Below are 20,274 nucleotides of genomic sequence, written 5' to 3' on the forward strand. Positions count from 1 at the left end.
CTCTTGGATCACATAGTTCGTTCACAGCTGGTTCACAGCTGGTTCACCCTGTGTTCAGCGGGTGTATACAGCAGCTGCGCAGTGATGGATGCTCACCAGCCAAGGAGATAGCAACATGGTCCCTGTGGGGTTTGTCTCCATGGTGGACTCTTCCTCCCCCAAAGCCACCTACCTGGGGCCCCCTCTGGCTCCTTCTCCTCTTCAGACTCCTTGACAGCTGTCCGGAGCCACAGTCCATGGGGCACGACATCTTGAACGATTCATATAGCCTGTTTGTCCACTGGCCTTCAGACCGCACATGTAGCCAAATGGTGTCTGAGCAAGGGGGAGGGAAGGGGACTCAACACTGGCTCCTCCAGCAGGGAGCAGATGTGTTCCACCCCAGGGACTGGAGCTGGGCATTAAGTGCTCACGTCCCAGACGGAATGTCCTTCCTTCCTTGGGTCCCAACCAGAGTCACAGCCCCGGGACTTGGAAATCTGATCTCCCCAGCATGAGATCCATGGAGTCAATGTAAGCCTACAAAGCAAGTGTTCAGTTTCCTCTGCCAAGACAGGGGAGCTCCCTGGAGGTGCGGGCCCTGCCTTCTCTATCAGTCCAGGGTCTCCCCATGGCAAGGACCACTCCCTCCTACATTCAACCAGGGGCGCATCAATGGCTCTGCACCCTGGAGGTGTTCAGGCTGTGGTGGGACCAATGGCTTTCATTGTGCCCAGTGCCTGGGATGGAACAGGGGCTTATTCAGGTGCTCTGCAGAGCGGATGACTGGTAGAAGGCAGCGTGGGGCAGCTTTTCCTCCGCTGAAGGGCACAAGAGAGAATCCACAACATTAGAGCAAGGCGACTTGGGACCCAGGAGGTGGCAGATTCCAAGCTGAAACCCTGAAGAAAGCCCTTGGAGAAGGGGTCCCATCAATTATGCCTCCGTATAGTGCACACAGTCCTTGTAATCACACTAGTATCAGTATACTGGAATACTACGCAGCCGCAGAGGAAAGCTCTTGTTTTAAAAGAACAGATATGCAAAGACCTTCAAAGATATTCTGTGCCTGGAGAAAAAGTGGACTGCAAAAAGTGTGAACAGTGAGATCCATGTAGGCAAAATTCTCTCTGTACCAATAGAGCCACATAGAAATAGTAATACAAGGCCGCCTGGGTGGCTCAGTTGGTTAAGCGTTTGCCTTTGGTTCAGTCATGATACCGGGTTCCTGGGATGGAGCCCCGCATCAGGCTCCCTGCTCAGCAGAGAACCTGCTTCTCCCTTTCCCTCTGCCTGCTGCTGTCCCCCTGCTTGCGCTCTCTCTCTCAAATAAATAAAATCTTTAAAAGAAAGAAAGAAAGAAAGAAAGAAACATTAAGACAGATCACCAAAAGACTGACAATGGCTTTCTTTGGATGGAATTATTTGAGGAATTTAAATTTTCTTCTGTACATATTTCTATACTGTCTGACTTTTCTGAGAGCAGGCATCTTCTTGAGAAACAGAACAGGAAAGAAAACAACCTTTCCTCTCCTGCCAGCACCCCCACCTCTGCCTCGTGGTACATGCGAGCCACCACTCAGGGCAGGTGATGGGCAGTCTTAACCTGGGGAACACTTACCCTGAGGCTACACCCTGAACTGTGGGCACTAGGTTTCCCTGGGAGGCATCCTGAGTAGAACTAAAGCTTTTAATATGGATGGGCCAGAGAAAACCGGCAACCAGCACTCTTTACCCTTCATGGAGTTGAGCAAGGGTCTCTCTGTCATAGGTCATGCAAAGCGTTCCCTGCCAGAGGTGCCACTTAAGGCAGAAAGGCCGATCTCTGGCCTAGGAAGAGGGCAGAGATCCACGAGCTGGCTCTGATGACAGCCCAAGGCTGGAAGCAGGCACACACATGGCTGGGAGCCAGAAGTCCACTGGGCGGAGGAAGGGTGAGCTGAGCAGTTCGGTGGGTGCTGGGGAGCCAGAGAGAAATGGGAGTAGTCCAGTGATGGGGAAGAAGGATTTGAGGGATTCTGCTGCCCTGAGGCTCCATAGGGACGGGGGAAGATGACTAGCCCTCATGTGATCTTCACGGCAGCTGGTCCAGCCCTGGCCTCCCCAGTCAGTAAGCGTTTGGGCCTCTGCTTCCTGGTTTTGGAGGGAGCTTTTGGAAGGCGAGACTGGGGGGGTCTCTGGTCTTGTTCACTCCCGTTTTCCTGGTTCCCAGCCTGCGCCTGTCGCCCTGTGGAACCCCATACCTTTCTGCTCTGGAGCACTGCTGATGGTGAAAGGATGCCACTCGTAGCGTGCGATGCTGGGGACATTCAGGTACAAGTAGTCGCCTGGCCTGTAGTGGAAGAGAGGGGGCCTCTCAATGAGGAGATGGGTGACCTGGGGAGAGAAGAAGGTCAGGGTGATCCGTGTGGGCCCAAAGTTGCCAGGGCCCCCCGCCCCCGGGCAAGAGGGCAAAAGCTGGGCCATCCTCCTCCACCACTACCCAGGTGGACCCGGACATGAGACCCTCCCGTGCCTGTGAGTGGGGCTCACCCTGCACCCCTCTGCCAGGCGGGGGGCGGGCTGTGATCAGAGAGTGGGAGAGCTGAGATGTGTCTGAAGTGAGGCTCATGTCTTGATCCCACTTCTGAGGGTGTAAACATGGCTTTTAGTGGCCCCTTCTCTGTAACCCCCTGACAGCTCTAGCCCTTTGCTAGGAACTTCTGTAGCATTTGGCTGGGATTCCAGCCACTCATGCACCTGGATGCACTCCAGGCATCTCCTCTGAGAGAATGACACCCTCCTGGACCACACCTTTGGCTCACTGAGCATTCACCAAAGCAGGGAAAGTATGATCTCTGGTCCTCATGGCCATTCTCAGACATGGATGTCATTCTTTCTCCACTTTATAGATGGGAAGCTAAGGCTCAGAATGGCTAAAGAGCTTGCACAAGCCCATCAGCGAGGAAACTATGGGATGTAAATCTCATCACACTGTCTGAGGCCAGAGCCTTGATATAAAACCCCTCACTCTCCACAGCCACCTCACACTCAAGTGCCTGGAAGTGAACCCACCTGGAACTGCCTTCCCTTTCCCCACAAATGGCCCTGGCACTCAGACACCTGGGAGAGGTCCTGGGCTCCTTCCTCTCTCCTACCCCCGAATAAACCCAGTGACCTCTTGAGCTTTTCTGTGATAGGCTGCCCCACCCCCACCCCACAGCCCCCATTTAAGGTGAAGACCTTCATGAGCTCTCATCTGCATATGTGCAATAACCTCTCAAAAGTCCTCACCAAGCCATCTCATCTCCCACAGAGCGACTGCAGAAATCTGGCTGGAATAAAGACCCAACCTAATATGACTGCCTGCCCCCTCCCTACTAGCCTGCTCAGGGGTTCCCTGTTGCCTGCAGGATGTGGATCCTCCTGGCCCATCAGGCCCCGCCCACCTCTTCTTCCAAGCATCTTGGCTCCAGCTGTGCCAAATTACATTATCACAGTCCCCAAGGACAGTATACCCACCCACAACCGGGTGCCTTTGCTGGTGCTGTTCCTTCTCCGGGAGTACCCTTCCATGTCTGTGCAGCAAACTCTTGCTCGTCTCTCAGAACCCCGATGTGGCAGAGCTGGTCTGGAGCAGTGTCCTGACTACCTGTCATTCCTCTGCCTCAGGTGTCACTCCTGAAGGCCAGACTGGATCCCAGACTTTGCTTGTCTCCTCTGCTGGGCAGGGGCTGTAGCTATGCTGGTCCCTATCTCCTTGTGAGTCTAACAGGGTATCCAGCTGCTGTGCCCTCCACCTGCAGCTCCCCTTCGCACCTTAGAGGGAAGGAGATTGACTTCCACGATGCAAAAGGCTCCCATGCGGGATATTGCTAGCCCGATGATCTTCTCCAGGAAGAACAGGATGCCAGGGACCAGCAGCCACTTCCAGAAGTTGGGCCCGTGCAAAATGAGCAGAATCCACATGGGGAAGTAAGACAGATGCGTCCAGTAGAACACCTGTGAGGGTGAGGAGGGAGGGGGTGGTAAGCTTCCAGAGCTCGACACCTGGCTGGGGGGCAACAGCACCAGAGCTCAGAGCCAACCTCAAAGCCTGGGCAGACCCAGAGCCTTGGTCGAATACACCCTCTCCTGGAGACAGGGCTGTGTAGGGGGCTGGGGATGGGAAGCTTTGGGGTTTCTTTATTCTGGGGGCTTGGCCCAGGGATCTTAATATAAGGGCTCCTAGTACTCGCAGCAAACATCTGAAACATCTGCCTAGGGATAGCCTGGCCAGAGTGGAGTGCCCTCAAAGCGCTTATCAGCATCAATGTCCCCATGACATTGACCCATTTTCAGAAGGAAGAAAAGAAAGTAATTTCCTGGGTGTGGAGAAGAAAGAACGGAGCGCTGAGTTTGAACGCCTGCTATTGTGGGCTGTGAGATTCCTTGTGTGAGCGTCAGACTCCTCATTGGCCAAATGAGGATGCAGAGTCCCACGTCAAAGGATTGCTGCTGGGGCTCTGTATGTGTCAATCTGATGTGAGCAGATTAGTCCAGGGGGCTCCAAACCAAATCTGTGACCTCCTGCATCTTGAGGACACTACCCAGAGGGGAATGAAAATGGAACTAACGTGTTGGGAGCATCTGGGTGCCCTGTGAAGAGTAGGGGCTTCCCATATGTCATCTCATTTAATTCCTAAAATAACTTCATAGGTAGAGAACTGTAAGTCCACTTTATAGATGAGGAAGCTGAGCAAGCTTGTGCTCCTTCCTCTCCCTGAGCCTGGTCTAATCCAATTTGGGCAGGCTGGCAAAAAGGCAGAATCTTCCAGAGCCAAAAGTCTTCCACTTGGCAGACATATACTACAGCCCAGTGACAGACCCCAGAGCACATGCACATAATATGCAGACCAGCCTGGGCACTGCCTGGGCTCTGGAGTAAATGCGAGGGGACACGGCATGGAACGAAGAGGGGAACCCAGCTGGGGAGAGCCAAGGGGAAGGGCTGGACACCTCAAAGTGGCCACTCCTCCGGATGCAGGAGCTGGAGCAGGCAAACATGAGGACCAGCAGCAGCAGCAGAGCCACACCGGTCGGGGAGGCTGAGCCATAGACCCAGCCGATGCCAGGCCTGGTGGTGAGCAGCAGTTCCCAGAACCGAAAGGGGCTGTCCTCGGACTGAGCCTGAAGCGCTGGAGATGAGCACAAGACAATCTCTTCCCTCTCCACCTTTCTTTTTGGAGACCCACCCCCCCATCAGACACCCACATGGGCAGAGACTTCCAGCCAGACCACTGGCTGGTACAGGACACCCCCTCCCCACCCACTGGGCCTGCAGGTCACACAGGGGCTGAGCCCCATGTCCTGGGCTAGCGGCTGGAGAAAGGCCCACCCACGTCCTCTCCCCCAGCCCCAGGCCACTCACCGAAGTTCACAACGTGGGCCACAGTGTGCACCAGGGAGAGCACAACCACCACGTAGCCCATGAGCTGGTGGAACTGGATGTTTCGGTCCAGTGGCAGGACCTGCGCCAGCCAGGTAGCCCGCAGCCACGTCAGGCACCGTCTCAGCATCAGCACCTGGACAGAGCAGCAGAGAGCCCCCGCCTGGCTCTCCCTCCGCCCCATTCTCCCTTCCCCAGCAGCCATCTCCCCATCTCCCTCTGAGCTGGCTGTGCCTCCTGAGCAGGCTGGGAGGTGGGGAAGGCCTTCACCATCTCCCCTGCCCCCAAGCCTTTGCTGCTCCCCTAGGTCGGCAGCTGAGGTGTTCAAAGCACGGTCTCCGGAGTCAGGGCAGGGAGAGCAAATGTTACAGAATGGCTGCTGTTATTACTTTCACCTAAACACACAAGAAGCGGGCGCCTGGGTGGCTCACTGGGTTAAGCCGCTGCCTTCGGCTCAGGTCATGATCTCAGGGTCCTGGGATCGAGTCCCGCATCGGGCTCTCTGCTCAGCAGGGAGCCTGCTTCCCTCTCTCTCTCTGCCTGCCTCTCCGTCTACTTGTGATTTCTCTCTGTCAAATAAATAAGTAAAATCTTTCAACAACAACAACAAAAAAGAAAACACACGAGAAGCACAGAAGCTTTTGCTAACATTTAATACCCGCGTCGACAAGGTGCCCTCATTTAGTCTGTGTGTCAGACAGGCACGTATTATGTCTAGTTCTCAAGGTGTCCTGGAGGAAGACCGGGTTCTCCAAAGGGGCTTGAGACCAGGGTTCCCTTCCTGCTCATTTGCTTTCAATATATGTGTACCCAGATATAGGGACTTGCAGATGATGTTGTCTGGTTTTAACCAAGTTAAACTACCTCTCACAGGAAAGACAAGATTCCCTGCGGAGAAGGTACTGACTGAAAGCAGTGTTACTAATGTGAGTGGCCAAGCTGATGAGTCATGGGACTCCGACTCTTGGTATGTGGCCAGTTACGAGGATAAAAATAAAACCCACCTAAGATGCTGACATTATTAAGAAGAGTATCTGAACTAAAGATGTACGTTCCTGATCGTTAAGATGACTCTTGACTTATTGTGTTCTGTAAGTCTACTGGCTAATAATAATAGGGCATGCATGTAATTATAAGTAAATGAGCAGATATTGGGCCAGTGGAAGGGTTTTTCATTCTCTGTCTGCTGTCCACCTGCCCTGGGGCCACTTAGGTTGTTGTGAACATCAAAAGGAGAGGGCCTAGCACCCTGACTGTATATGGTAAGTGCACAAAAATGCTGGCTGTGTTTTACAGGCTGTGTGACTATGGACAAGTCACTGCCCCTCTCTGGGTCCCAATGTCCAATGAATATTGATTGATCCAGCTGACTTCTGAGGAGCCCTCCTGCCCTGGCACCAGGACTCCACGTGTGGGTCCCTTGGGCTATGAGGAACTTATATCAGCATCCCCCAGCAACCTCACCCCTTCACCCTGCTTTCCCCGGGCATTGTGCCCCCGCAGTCCTACCGCGATGAAGCTGCAGTCGAAGTTGAGGCACTGGCCGCAGCCCTTGGCCACCATGACGCTGGGGCCGCGGGCCCGGTGCGCGCTGGCCGCCAGCGCGAAGAGCAGCACGTGGAGGACCGCGTACGCGGTCAGGCAGAGCAGGTGGCTGCGGTGGTTGTGCCAGTAGGCTGAGGTCAGAAGGCGGGGACGCCGCCGGCGCGGCTGGGCGGCTGGGGGCGTCAGCCAGTGGGCGGCGCTGCGAGAGAGGGGCTCTGCTCAGAGGGGCCAGCCCGGCGCGGGGCAGAGGGGGAATCCTCACAGGGTGTGGCGGGCAGCCCCCCGGCAGCAACCTAGAGACCCCACGCCTGCTGTAACCGACCAACTCTCTGGATCCTCCTGGCCAGCGGCCGGCTTCCCTTTATACCAGGACACAGAGAGGTCGAGCGACTTGCTCAGAGTCACACAGCAGGCAAAGCCGGGATGGAACTCCCATCTGCCTGATGCCACAATCACGTCTGCTTCTATTACTTCCCTTACCTACCAACTGGGGGTGGGTGGGGGGAGGCAATCGAAAAGAATGGAAAATTCTGAGAGATGTTGTGGTAAATAGCCCACAAGTAAGCTAATACACAAAAAGAATGAACTAGGGGTGCCTGGGTGGCTCAGTAGGTTAAAGCCTCTGCCTTCGGCTCGGGTCATGATCCCGGGGTCCTGGAATCGAGCCCCGCATCGGGCTCTCTGCTCCGCGGGGAGCCTGCTTCCTCCCCTCTCTCTCTCTGCCTGCCTCTCTGCCTACTTGTGATTTCTCTCTGTCAAATAAATAAAATCTTAAAAAAAAAAAAAAAAAAAAAAAGAATGAACCATAAAAGTGGCACTCCTTGGAGCCTGAAACACCCCGGCTACTTTATTCTTCTCCGCAGCTCTTTCCTACTTAGCACTTTTCTAGTTGATGCATTTGTTTATTGGCATAAATTACGTATAAATTAACAGTGCCTGCTTGACCAAGTTGAATAAATGTCTGCTAATTATAGGTGTGATCCTCGGTAAGTTACTTCAGGTGAGGTAACTAATTTCCTTTTGGAAATCAGCTCTGGTGCGGTCGCTAATTTCCTTTCCATTACTATAAAACGCACTGGCATATTTGTAAAAAATGCCCAGCCCACTGCAGGGGCTTAATACTGTGAAGATTCTGAAAAGACACTGTAAATTCGAGACCCGGTATGAGCCCCCAGTAGAACAGGCCTTTGTCCTCTATAAGAAACTGGGTGGGGCGGGACCGAGGGTCCCCTCTCTGCGCCCCTGGAATCTAGCCTCACCGCACCTGATGGTCAGGTTCTCCATGACCCCGGGGAAGCGCTGCAGCTCGTCCCGGAGCTCGTCGAAGGTGATGGCGCCGTTGCAGTCCTGGTCGGCGGACTCGAAGAGCGCCAGCGTCAGCTGGTCCAGCTTCTCGTCCGGCAGCGAGATGGCGCTCTCGCGCATGCATGACTGCAGTACGGTGCGCAGCTCGTCCACGTCGATGGACCCGCTGCCTGTGTCAAGTGGGGATCGAAGCCAAGTGGGAGCTTGCCCCGGACCCTACTCTCTACCTGCAGATTCCCCCTGCCTGTCCAACTATTGCATGGAGAGATGAACTTTCCCTGTTTGTCCACCTCCAGTTTTCTCCCAAGTCCCTTTCTGGGTGTAGATCAGGCAATCAAAGTACATAATGTCCTCCTCAGTTCAGAAACCTTCCATGGCTCCCCACTGCCCAGCTCCGTGGAGAGAAACTCCTCCCCAAGCATGGAGAATCTTAGCTTCAGTGCATGCCTTTCTCCAGAATCTGCAGCCTCCTCTCTAAGTACTGAGCTTAGCCTTTTTTTCTGTGTATTTTCCCACTCCGCATGAACAGGAGGGCCCAGGATTAATGAGTTATTGGCCTGATTTGGATGCACATACACATGAGGTGGCTTCATGTTTCTGCCCCTTACTGTGATGGTGGGCTATAAGTCCTTTGGAGTAATGACCTTACTTTGCTCATCTATAGAATGGGGATAATATTCCTTCCCTCTCAGAACTGGTTCAAGGATAACAGATCATTATAAAGTACTTACTGTAGTATCTGGAAGAAGGTAGCTGCATATAAATGGAAAGTCTTATTGGTATTTTAATCATCATAAAGGCCCAAGCCAAAGTCTGTAATCACATGACAGTGCAGTCCCATGTATTGCTCTCCAGCACGCCTCCCATACTTCAGGTTTCCTAGCCAAGAGCCACTATGCCGCAGGTCTCTAACTGCATCCAGAGTCCCTCTCCTGTGCTTTCACACCCTCTGGTCCACTCAACTTTATTCCTTGGCTAGTTTCAAATCCAGGGTCCCCCTTCTTTATTACTCTCATACACACATTCCTCTTCCTCATCCCGCTGTCCTTCTATTCTAGTGACCTAAACATATCCCATTCCTGAGTGAATCTAGCCACCTATCCTTTCCCTTCCTGCACCAGGGCAGCTGATAGAACATTCTTAGAGAAAAGCACTCAAGAGGGCAGGAAGCTTTGATCCTCAGCCACAGCAAGGCCTTCAACTTGCCCAGAAACCTTATCCTACTGCCTATAGGATCACTTCTCTCCTCCATGTGCATCCAATCCCTGCCTGACTCTCAGAGAAAACAGAAGCCACTGGATGGGAATGCTTTCTAGTTCCTGCCTTTCACCTGCCCTGTACTGCCTCCCTGCCCCCAACCCCAAAAGTCTGCACGGAGAAGGTGAGTGTGTTGCTTCTCCCATCAAAAATCAACCTCTCAGGAGTAAGCAAAGCTTGGTGGTCAGAAAGCAGTCAAGGAGGACTGTCCCATGGAGACTCGGTGTGGTCAACTTCCTATGTACTAGGGGAAGGGGGCCAATTTGGGGAGTGGGTTCCAGGAATGAGGTCTGGCTACACTGAGTCAGGTGGGACTGGGAGTTAAGAAACCCCATAGGCCAGAGTGCCATGCTCAGGAGCAGGCCTGCAGCTAGGTTTAACTTTTCAGGATGCAAATCCAGCCCAGGGACTTCCCTGCTCAACACTCTTTAGTGGCTCCCCGTGGTAATTGTACTGAGACTCTAAACCTGAGTGGGTATAGAGTTTCAGTTTGGAAAGATGAAAAAGTTCTGTGGGTGGATGGTGGTGGGTTGCCCAACAATATGAATGCACTGAACGCTGTTGCACTGACACTTAAAAAACGGTTAAAGCTTTAAAAAATTGGTTAAAGTGGTAAATTTAATGTTAGGTATATTTTGCTACAGTAAAAATTATGTTAGAAAGCAATATAGTCTTACACGAACAAATGTGTATGTTGTTTAGCAAGAAAAGGCAGTCAGTAGAGCCTAATCCCATTTAAAAATATGCGGGGGGAGGTGTCTATAGAGAGATAGAGACAGAGAGATCAATTACAAGGCAGTACAGAAAAATGTTATAGGTGGTTTTTGCTTTCTTCTTTAAAGAAAAAAGAACTGTAGATCTAAAATGTTCACAGTGGACTTATCATAATAAGGAAAAAGTAATAAAGCAATTTCTTTTTTCAAACTTTCAAAATAAGTTTAGGCTTCTGGTGATCGAATTCAGGACATTTGTCTCCTGGGCCAGAGTGACCCCTTCTTGTCGCCTCTCCAAGAAGTGAGGCAGTGGTCAGCCGGAGAAAGGGGTTGAGGGTGGGAGGGGTAGGGGATGGACACACAGAGCGAGAGAACCATCAGCCTGGGCTGGAGAAAAGTCACTGAAGGGGGTGGATTCCCTTTGCTCCTCCCACTGAGGCCATCCCCGCCCCTCCGGAGCCCTTACCGTCGACGTCGTACACCTGGAAGAGGAATTTGAGTTTGTCCATGGGGTTGCCGTGGATGAGCAGGGTCAGCGCCTCCAGCAGCTCCTGGAGGGTGATGGTGCCACTTCCATCCGAGTCAAACAGAGTGAAGAACCTCTCGGCAAAGAAGGACTGTGGCCAGAGAAGGGCGGGAGATGGGCACTGGGTGGCCGAGGGGGCCTGGCTTTGAAGTGTGGCGGGCTTTGCGCGCATGCGTTGTGGGGTGGTGGGCTTCAGGCGGGTCCCGGGTGCTTGCGCACGGGGTGGGAACTGCCCGCTTGACCACACCAGGGGGCGGTGTCCACGACCCCTCCCGCTGGCCCAGAGCAAGTGTAGACACCCGTGGAAGCACTGTTCTGATCCCAGCAGTGAGGAAGGGCTTGTGTCTGGGCCTCAAGCCCCCTGCTGGCCCCTCACGCTTGGTCATTTGTACAGGCTCTCTGTCCCCTACGTGCCCGTCACCCCCATCAGCCTTGCAGTCCAGACCCCTCAACATGCAAAAAAGGGTCAGACCGAGGTCTCCCCCTGCAGGCTCCTGCAGGGTCCTGTCTCATCCCCCTTGGGGTGAACCAGGAGGGTTTAGAGGGTAGATGGCCCTTGAACACCTGGATGGTCCCTATACTTACTGCTTTAGGCTGCCTGAGTTTATACTTAAGGCTCGTTCTTAAGCTCCTATTCACTCACTCTATTCACGCATTCAGTTATTCACCCATTCATTCATTCATTCATTCAGCAATCATGTCCTGCACAGCCGCCACTTGCCAGGCCTGGTGTTAGACACCCAACACAGAAATTAAGACAGGCGGGGTCAGTGCCCCAGGTACGCCCTGCGGGAGGCTTGCCTGGAGGCAGGGAGAGGGGCCTGCAGGGCTTCCTGTTTGACCGAAAGAAATCATGAGGGTTCACAAGCAGGAAGTGGGGGCTGAAGTCTGTTGTAGGCAGTCACCCCTGCCTCAGCTCTCCTATTTCTTTCCTGGATCTCTGGTTAATGCCTTTATCAGTCTCCACCATCCCAAGTGGTCTTTAGCTTAAGATAATTTACAGCATCCTTGTAATGTATTGGGGCGCCTGGGTGGCTCAGTCAGTTAAGCATCTGTCTTCTGTTGGGGTCATAATCCTGGGGTCCTGGGGAGTTTGCTTCTCCCTCCCCCTCCCCTGTTTGTGCTCTCTCACTCAAATAAATAAATAAATAAAATCTTAAAAAAAAAAAAAAGAGTGTAATGTATTATTAGGCAGAATGTCTTTTTTCCCCTCCCCATGTTTACTACGGAAGGAGGCATGACATTTAGAGTTCTTAGCAGTATCCCTGCTACCAGCAAGTGAGGGGCACACAGAGACATGCAGATGCTCATTGGCTTGCCCCTATCAAGGACACAGACCACCACCAGATGCTAGCCCATGAAATGTGTGGGGAGAAGTTAACATTTGCAGGCTCACTCCCCCTGTATCTCTATGGATGTCTCCCCTGTTTGTGGGGGTACACAGGCTTCTCCAGGAATGGGCAGAGAACCTATGAAATGAGAGAGGTTTTGGGGAGGGGGTGGGAGTTTCATGGATACAAATCATTGAGAATCTTATTTCTTGGAAGGAGGCTTATGGACATCATAGCCTCAACTCTGCCCATGAGGCAGGTGGAAAACATGAGGCCAAAACTACTTCCTAAGATCTGGCAAGCTCCTGACACCCAAATTTATGTGTTGTTTCGAAGCCCCCAGGAGGCACGGCTACCAGAGGGATGGGAGGGCATCAGGAGCAGAGACTAAAATGCTTTGCTCCTGCTTAGGGGTGAGGCTAGAAGCCCTGAGGATGCCCGGGGGGCGATCTTTCCTTCCTTGAGAGGTACTGTGTCCCTGAGAGCCAGACTGCTCCTCTGCTATGGGCACAGGGTCCACTTCTGGAGTGGACACTTGCCTCTTTCACATTGAGGGCTTCTTTGAATTCTTGCAGGTTGATTTCCCGGTCTTCCCCCGCAATGGTCTCAAACTGGTGTGTCACCCACTGAAGCCATTTGGTGTCCTCCTCGGTACTCATGGTGCTGGAAGAAGAGGAGACAGGTTTGTAGGTTTGGGTTGGTCAAGGGCTTCTGGTGGTTCCAAGACGTGTGCCTGCTTCTATCTAGGTCCTTGGGCCTTCCATGGGTTGGACCCGCTTTGCCCATGAGAAAGGAGCCTCCCCAAGACTGCTTCTTTACGTCTCTAAGTCCCTGTCTCTTTCTTCCATCTGGCATCAGCCAGCCTGGACTCGTGTCTCTTTATGTTCTGGAATGATAGGGTCCCAGTGAGATGGAGCCCAGGCTGGGCCTGAGGTCAGAGAGTGGCACACTCATGTTAACACATCATGTTAACATGACAATATTTCCTGCCTCACATTTACACAGCCCTTCACTGTTTTCCAAATACTTCCCACCCACTACTTCATTTGGTCTCTGTCACAGCTTGGTGGATCATGACATTTTATAGGGAGGAAATAGATTTAGAGCAGATGAGTCTTTTAGAGAAATTAATTCAGCCAATGAGAGAGAGAGAAAGTTCAAATTGGCCAGTATGTTTTCCATCATGCCCCATCCTCTGCTTGAACACTTCTAGTACAAGCATCACCAGGACTCAGACCTCAATGTCCAGAGCACATTGTATGATGCTCCAAGGCTATCAGCAAACTGACAGCCTCCCAGATGAGCTAAGTACACAATGACCTGAACAGAGGTTACTGGTAAATGAGGACACTTTCTGTGTTATCAGAACCCAACAAACCAAAAATGAAGCTGTGAGTGAGGATTTATAGCTTCTGTTGCCATAAACTTTTCTCTGAGAGAATGGCTTTGTCTGTATCCTGTGAGTTCAATGTAACCTTAAATGATTTAGCTACAATGGATCCTCATTATTTGCAGATTCCATATTCATAAATTCACCTGTTTGTTGAAACTTATTAGTAGCCCCCAAACCGATACTTGCAGCATTTTCCCAGACATTGCAGGCATGAGCAAAGTCCTGATCAATTTCAGCTGCCTGATGTACACGTTCCCAGCTGAGGCTGAACCGGGGTCCCTCTGCCTTCCTGTTTCAGTTCTCATACTGAGAACGAGTGTCGTTTGCATGATCTAGTGAGTACTGGAAGTTTTAAATTTTTGTGCTTTTTGTTGGTGATTTTCTTTTTCTTTTTTTTTTTCATTCTTAACAAAAGTTTTTTAAGGGTGGTTGACACACAATGTTACGTCAGTTTCAGGTGCATGTCTAGTTATGTTTTGCTTAAGATAAGTGTAGCTACTGTCTGTTACCAGGCAACACTGTTACGATATTATTGATTATAGTCCCTATGCTGTGCCAGTGACTTTGCTGTTTAAAATGGCCCCAAGAGTGGTGTTGAGATGCTGGCTAGTGTTCCTAAGTACAAAAAGGCTGCGATATGCCTTAAGGGGAAAAATACATGTATTAGGTAAACTCTATTCAGACATGAGTCCTAGCACTATTGACCATGAGTTCTATGTTAACAAATCAACTATTTATATTTTTAAAGGAGTCTTTTTAAAAAAGATTTAATTATTTATTTGAAAGACAGAGAGTGAGAGAGAGAGAGAGAGACAGAGCACGAGAGGGGGAGGGTCAGAGGGAGAAGCAGACCCCCTGCTGATCAGGTAGCCAGATGTGAGGCTGGATCCCAGGACTCTGGGATCATGACCTGAGCCAAAGGCAGATGCTTAACCAAATGAGCTCCCAGGTGCCCCTGAAGTAGTCTTTATACAGAAGCACACATAAAACGAGATTTTATATTGATTGTTTGATTTAAAAAGCCAAAATTTTGTGCCCAAATGTTGGCAGGAATCTAACCCTGCATTTTCCCGAGGAGCAATGGCCCAGAATTCCCTAATTCATTGTTTGCAATGAATTTAGAGGACATAATTGCCATGAATAATGAGAATTAACTATCTCTACATAAAAATTAAAAATAAACAAGCTCACTTCCACTTAAGGAACCAGGAAAAAAAATAATATAGTATCCACATGCACAAATAGAAGGATAGACTATTAAATAGAAAATCTGAAATTCAGGAACTAGAAAACTAAAAATAGTCAAAATAATGCATTTATTTTTTATTATGATGATGATTTTGCAGATGTAGCCATATTTAAAAACTCATCAAATTCTTCATGTTAAGTATCCAGATTATTGTTTATTAATAATGCTTCAGTGCAGTAAAAAAGAAGTTGGGTCTTCAAAAAGTCTAAGTAGAAAAGCAAAATTAAAGAAAACAAGTGGGAGGGTGCTTGGGTGGCTCAGTGGGTTAAAGCCTCTGCCTTCAGCTCAGGTCATGATCTCAGGGTCTTAGGATTGAGCCCTGCATCAGGCGCTCTGCTCAGTAGGGAGCCTGCTTCTCCCTCTCCCTCTTCTTGCCTCTCTGCCTACTTGTGATCTCTGTCTGTCAAATAAGTAAATAAAATCTTAAAAAAAAAAAAAAGAAAACAAGTGGGAAAAATACAACATTAATATTAATATTGAGAAAGGCAATAAAAAGGGAGAGACTACAGACACATTAGTATCCAGGGTACTTGTTTGGTGAACTCAGGGAAATGAGTTGATTTCAAGAAGACAATACAATGCAAACGGACTAAAATTCATTTCAGAAATAAGAAAGGTGGTGGAATGTCAACCACTTATGATCGTGTCAGCCCCAGCTTGTTTTTGTAGCTGAGTTCTACCCAATCTTCAAAGAATAAGTCCAATATCAAACTAGCTCTGACTGGAAAAAAAAAAAAAAAGAAAGAAAGTAATAATAATAGTAAGACTCCCGATTTATTTTACAAAGCTAGCATTCCTCAATCCTGATGTAGATAGCATACAAGAAAAGGAAAATTCTAGACATATGTAACTGGTAGAGATGCAACACTCAAACTAGAATATAACCAAGTTAAATCCTGGAATTTCCTTCAAAAAATAATAACCCACCTTTATCAGGAAGGACTTTTTCCAGATACACAAGGATAATTCACTATAAATATTATCTGCTAACCCCCGCTGCTGTCCAAACATAGTAGTTGGAAGACTAGCGGTGCCCGAGTTATGACATCTGCCTGTCAGAGACAGGAAGAGCTTGTTACAGTGCCCACTCTGGCTCACCAACGTTGGGGTGAAGCCCCGGAATCTGCACATTTAACCAGAACCCTGGATGTTGGCGACCCATGCCGGCAGGTCCAGGCTCTCATCTGGAGGTTCAGCAGCCCCACTTACTTTACCCCTGGGGACCCACAGGAAATGCATTCCACAAAGCAGAGAGAACTCTGGGAAAGAGGCTGCGTGTAGGTGCTAACCCAGGGAGGGTGGGGATGGGCTATCTGGTGTGCGCTAGTGTGCACGTCCCTCTTCTTGGAAATGTTAGTGTTTCAGGCCTGCAGAAGGAGAAGAAATTCTAGGAAGCTGGTGGAGAAGAGGCTGGTACAGCTGGTGGGAAGAAGGGAGGAAGGGGATGCAGGGGAAAAAGAAGGTAGCACCGAAGGAGAGAGATGTCCTCGAGGAGGAGCTAGGAATGTTCAGATTTCAGAGCTCTAGGGGAACAATGTGCTCAGCAGAGGCCAGAATTTTCCTGGGAGACCAGGAGTTTATGTCCGGGCTTGCTCTGCCCTACCTGATCACTGGTCCCACTGCCCTGTGGTGAGCTTATCTGTAGCATGCGACAAACATCATTGCAGCAAGGGCTGCTATGATGACCAAATGAGATGCTATTTGGGAAGGTGCAACTGACAAGCACTGTACAAATGCTACATATCATTACTCTGACTAGGCCAATTCCTCCTTTTACAAATGTGAAAACGGGTCCAGAGAGGTCTGATGACATGCCCAAGATTGCACAGCTTGCTGGTAACCAGGCAAGAGCAGACCTGAGCAGGCTCAGGTCTCCTGACCTCTGTCCCAGACAGACAGTCATCCTCTGTAGCTCCCCCACTGAAGGCAAAGAACTCTTGCCTTTCCCTTGTCACTGGCATGGAAAGCTAGAGAAAGAGTCACTCACCCTCTGTGGCTTTCAAAGTCTGGCTAGGCTGGGTCTTCTGGCCTGCTCACCCTTTCTCCTATCTTCTAAACCACAGGTCCCAAAGAGGCTATGGTCTGTACAGAAGCTTGTGAGTGAAGCCCACAGTTGACCTCTCCCCAGCTCCTCCTCTTCCTGACTCTTCTAAAGAGCTGCTCACACCCACTGCCCCTCAGGCATCCACATACTGGCCAGTGGCTGACTTGGTCCAGAGAAATCCGGACAAACAGCCTGGTGCAAGGGTGGGGCAAGCACTTCACTGGAAAGATGTTGGCAGTCTTCTCTCTGGCTGGAGAGCTTCCATTTCCCCTCCTTTAAGGAGACCAGCAGGTAGGAAATCTAGACATGCACTGTGGAAAAAACCAAAATCACCATCAAGTCAGAGTAGGCTCTGCTCAGCCCTCAATGAACCAAGTGCAATTCATCAATCCCAATAATGTAGATTACCAACAGAAAGGTTGAAGCACTTACCCTGAACCATGCGTTGTGCTAAGGACTTTACACGTAGTGTTCAATTAAATACAAAACATTCCAAACAAACGGTCCTGTTTGGTATGGTTATTACTGTCACTACACCAAAGGGGAGAGTGGCACTCTGAAAGGTGAGTGACATGTCCAGATGGCTTGGCAGGCATTCAGCCGTGTTGGACTGACTCTGGAGACTGTGCATTTAACTCACAGAAACAAAGCTCAGTCCCAATGAATTGGGTAAAATATATTGGAACGGTCCTGGGAAGAGGTTCCCAGTTCAAGGGACCTGGGGAGGGAGGGAGGTTGGAGAATCCTACTGGCCAAAAATCTAAGAGAAATTATACAAATGGTTGGATAAGGTCACACTGTGACTAAAATTTGAAGTGCTTTTTACATTTTGTCCTGTCTGGCAAGACATGAGCAGATAACCTTGGATGTCTGGTGGGGATTTGGACCCTCAACAGGTGATTTAAGATGTCTCTTGCTACTTTCCAAAATGAGGGAAATGATAACTGTTTTGTTTTTATCTTAAAGCCGACAAGTTGGCAGAAGAAATTTCTCTGATCATATGGCCGCTGGTGGGATGCTTTAAAGGGCTCCTTGAATGCTGTCCTGTCTGGACTCCAGTGTCATCGGGGTCCCCTTGATGCTGTTTTGCAGTCACGCATGCTCCTCTGCCTGCAGGTTCAGCCAGTTCTTCCTGGGCTAGTCCCAAGGCCATGTATGATCTGCAGAACTGGGGTGATCTGGGGATCTCTGAAAATTCTCCATTCTGACTTGGCAAAAAGCATCATTCCCTGGTCCAGATGATTTAAGACAGTGTCAAAGATGATGAAGAACTTCTGTGTCTCTCTTGGGGGTAATAATCCCAGAGCCTGTGCTGTGATGATAGCATTTGAGAAATTCAGCCCCATGATCTTGGTTTAGGGTTGACGTGTTTTCCTTAGAACCAGACCTGCAAGATCATAGAATTCCAGACCTGCAAGATCATAGAATTCAACCAACCTTTTTTTAAAGCTTAAGTCCCTCCTTTGCCCTACCCCAACCAGACCTGGTGGTCTGTAGTCTTGACTTGCACACCTCCTGTCATGGGGTGCTCACTTGCTTGGGAAGCAGCAATTTGGGGGCTGCTTTGACCATCAGATAAGTGTTCCTCACTTATACTAGAGGGAAGAGAGAAATAGAAACTTCCATTAAGTGGCTTCAGAAACTACATATAGGAAATGCAAAATTCTTCAGAAGAAATAAGCAAAGTGGTAAGTAGGAATCACACTTTCAAGTTGTGACTGGTTAAGGAAGAGGAGGAAGAAGAGGTGAGGTAGAATTGCCTGTGCCCTATTGTAATAGTGATTATCTGTGCATGATTCTCTTTCTATCCCACTGGACTGTGAGCTCCAAAAGGCAAGGTCTCTGGCTATTTGCTTTTAGTCCAAGGTAATTAACACAGTCCTGAGTACACAGTGGGCACACCATACACATTTGTGGAATGAACAAACCTATCTCCATTCGACAAGTATTTATGAAACACCATGTGCCATGCACTGTCTGAGTCTACAGAGATGAGTGAAATAACCCAGCGTGATCAAGGCAGAGACTGAAGTGCTAAGAGGAGAGTGTTAGGAGGGCTTCCCAGTGGAAGTGACTGATCTGAGATGGGTTTTAGAGTGTGGATAGGAGTTTGCCAGGCGGAAAGCCAAAAGGACATATTCGGAGCAACTCAAAGATCAAACACAAAGGCATGGTGATGGGAATACATTCTGTGTTCAGGAAGCTATAACAGTTCAGGTCTAACTAAACAATGGCATGGGGAAGGACAAGCTTGAAAGCAGGACTGGAGCAGAGAACAGGAGTCAGATCACAAAGGGTCTTGTACGAAGCGAGCTAAAGAGCAAGGCCCCTGTCATGGTTGCTGGGGAGCCCAGTAACACTGCAGAGTTTATATTTACTATATCAAACAACAGAGCAACGAGGTACTTGCCAATGTTCTGACAGATGAAAGTCCAGTTTTTCGCCTAGTATCTGGAAAAAAATGCACATTTTTAAAAGGAGATTGATAAACACTGTGAATATTCATTTTTGAGCATACCTTTCTTCTAACCAACATTTGGGAAGGATAGACTTTTCCCCCAATAACATTTTTGTATGATTACAAAACTTAAAAACATTAATTATAGGAAAGCATATAAAAGCACAAAAAAAGATTTTAAAAATCACCGCAACCCACCCAACAGATAAAATCTCTGCTATAATTAAATGTTCCTTTCTAGGCACATGCCGGAGGTGACCCAGCATGGGATTTGGAGTGGAGTAGTTTCTGATGAACCTGTTTGCATGAGCTGGTTTGCCTTTTGAAAGGTGAAATGGAATGGTTTCAGTTATGTCAAGGGCTTTCACTTCTGTCTCCTCCCATGGAGCTGGGAGGCCATGAAGGAGGTGGGCATCCTGCACATTTCACCAGGTAGAACCATGAACTTCTGAACCTGACCAAACCACAAATATTCTAAGGAGTTCACCTGAACACCTGCAATTTGCTACAGTAAGAGACTTTGCTGAGTGAAAGCCTGAGCAAGCAATTATACTCAGCCAAGGCCCATTTTCTGCCCACAAAATCAATAAAAATTCTTTGGAAACAACATATGCAAGTGTTCCCTTTTGTCTTTAAAATTCCTTGACTTTTGTTCCCCGGGAGGGCACATTTTGGTTGCCGCCTATATCTGTTTTCCCTGAATCACAATTCTGAGAACATGAATAAATGCTTTTCTCTTTATTTGAGCTTAGCCTCTTTTCTGGGTCAACAGCCTTGCAGGACAGCCTTGCAGGATGGCACCTGGAAAGAGGAGAAAATCATGGGAATGTTCTACAGCTCTACCCTTGAACTCTGGTTGGAGCTCTCTGAAAAGAGAGGCGATGTTCTCTCCACTTTTGCAGAGAATTCAGGTGGCTCTGATACCGTTTGGGCTCAGCGGTCTTGAGTTTTTGGAGGACATCAGCTGCTGAGCAGTGGGAGGAGGTGTCTTTAAATGGCTGTCACATGGTAAACATCTCCAGTGGCTAGATTTGAGCAGGCTGGCCTCTGAGCACATGAGGTACCAA

At 49.5% G+C, this 20,274-nt stretch overlaps 1 protein-coding gene across 2 annotated transcripts in view; it reads right to left on the reverse strand.

Annotated features, from left to right (window-relative positions):
* Positions 1-16,895, reverse strand: part of NOX5 (NADPH oxidase 5) — a 32,830-nt gene extending 15,935 nt beyond the window's left edge. Inside the window, exons 1-10 of one of the 2 annotated variants that reach the window (XM_044230610.1) lie at positions 16,693-16,895; positions 12,603-12,726; positions 10,673-10,823; positions 8,196-8,406; positions 6,896-7,130; positions 5,369-5,522; positions 4,957-5,135; positions 3,778-3,960; positions 2,223-2,355; positions 173-315 (exon numbers count right to left, since the gene is read on the reverse strand). In XM_044230610.1, coding sequence (XP_044086545.1) covers positions 173-315; positions 2,223-2,355; positions 3,778-3,960; positions 4,957-5,135; positions 5,369-5,522; positions 6,896-7,130; positions 8,196-8,406; positions 10,673-10,823; positions 12,603-12,722 — 1,509 coding nt within the window. In that variant the 5' untranslated portion in view covers positions 12,723-12,726; positions 16,693-16,895. The remainder of the gene's footprint in view (positions 1-172; positions 316-2,222; positions 2,356-3,777; positions 3,961-4,956; positions 5,136-5,368; positions 5,523-6,895; positions 7,131-8,195; positions 8,407-10,672; positions 10,824-12,602; positions 12,727-16,692) is intronic. The other variant, XM_044230611.1, reaches the window with a different exon arrangement.
* Between the last annotated feature and the right edge of the window lie 3,379 nt (positions 16,896-20,274).

The sequence above is a fragment of the Neovison vison genome, chromosome 13, assembly GCF_020171115.1.
Source record: "Neovison vison isolate M4711 chromosome 13, ASM_NN_V1, whole genome shotgun sequence".
NCBI lineage: Eukaryota > Metazoa > Chordata > Mammalia > Carnivora > Mustelidae > Neogale > Neogale vison.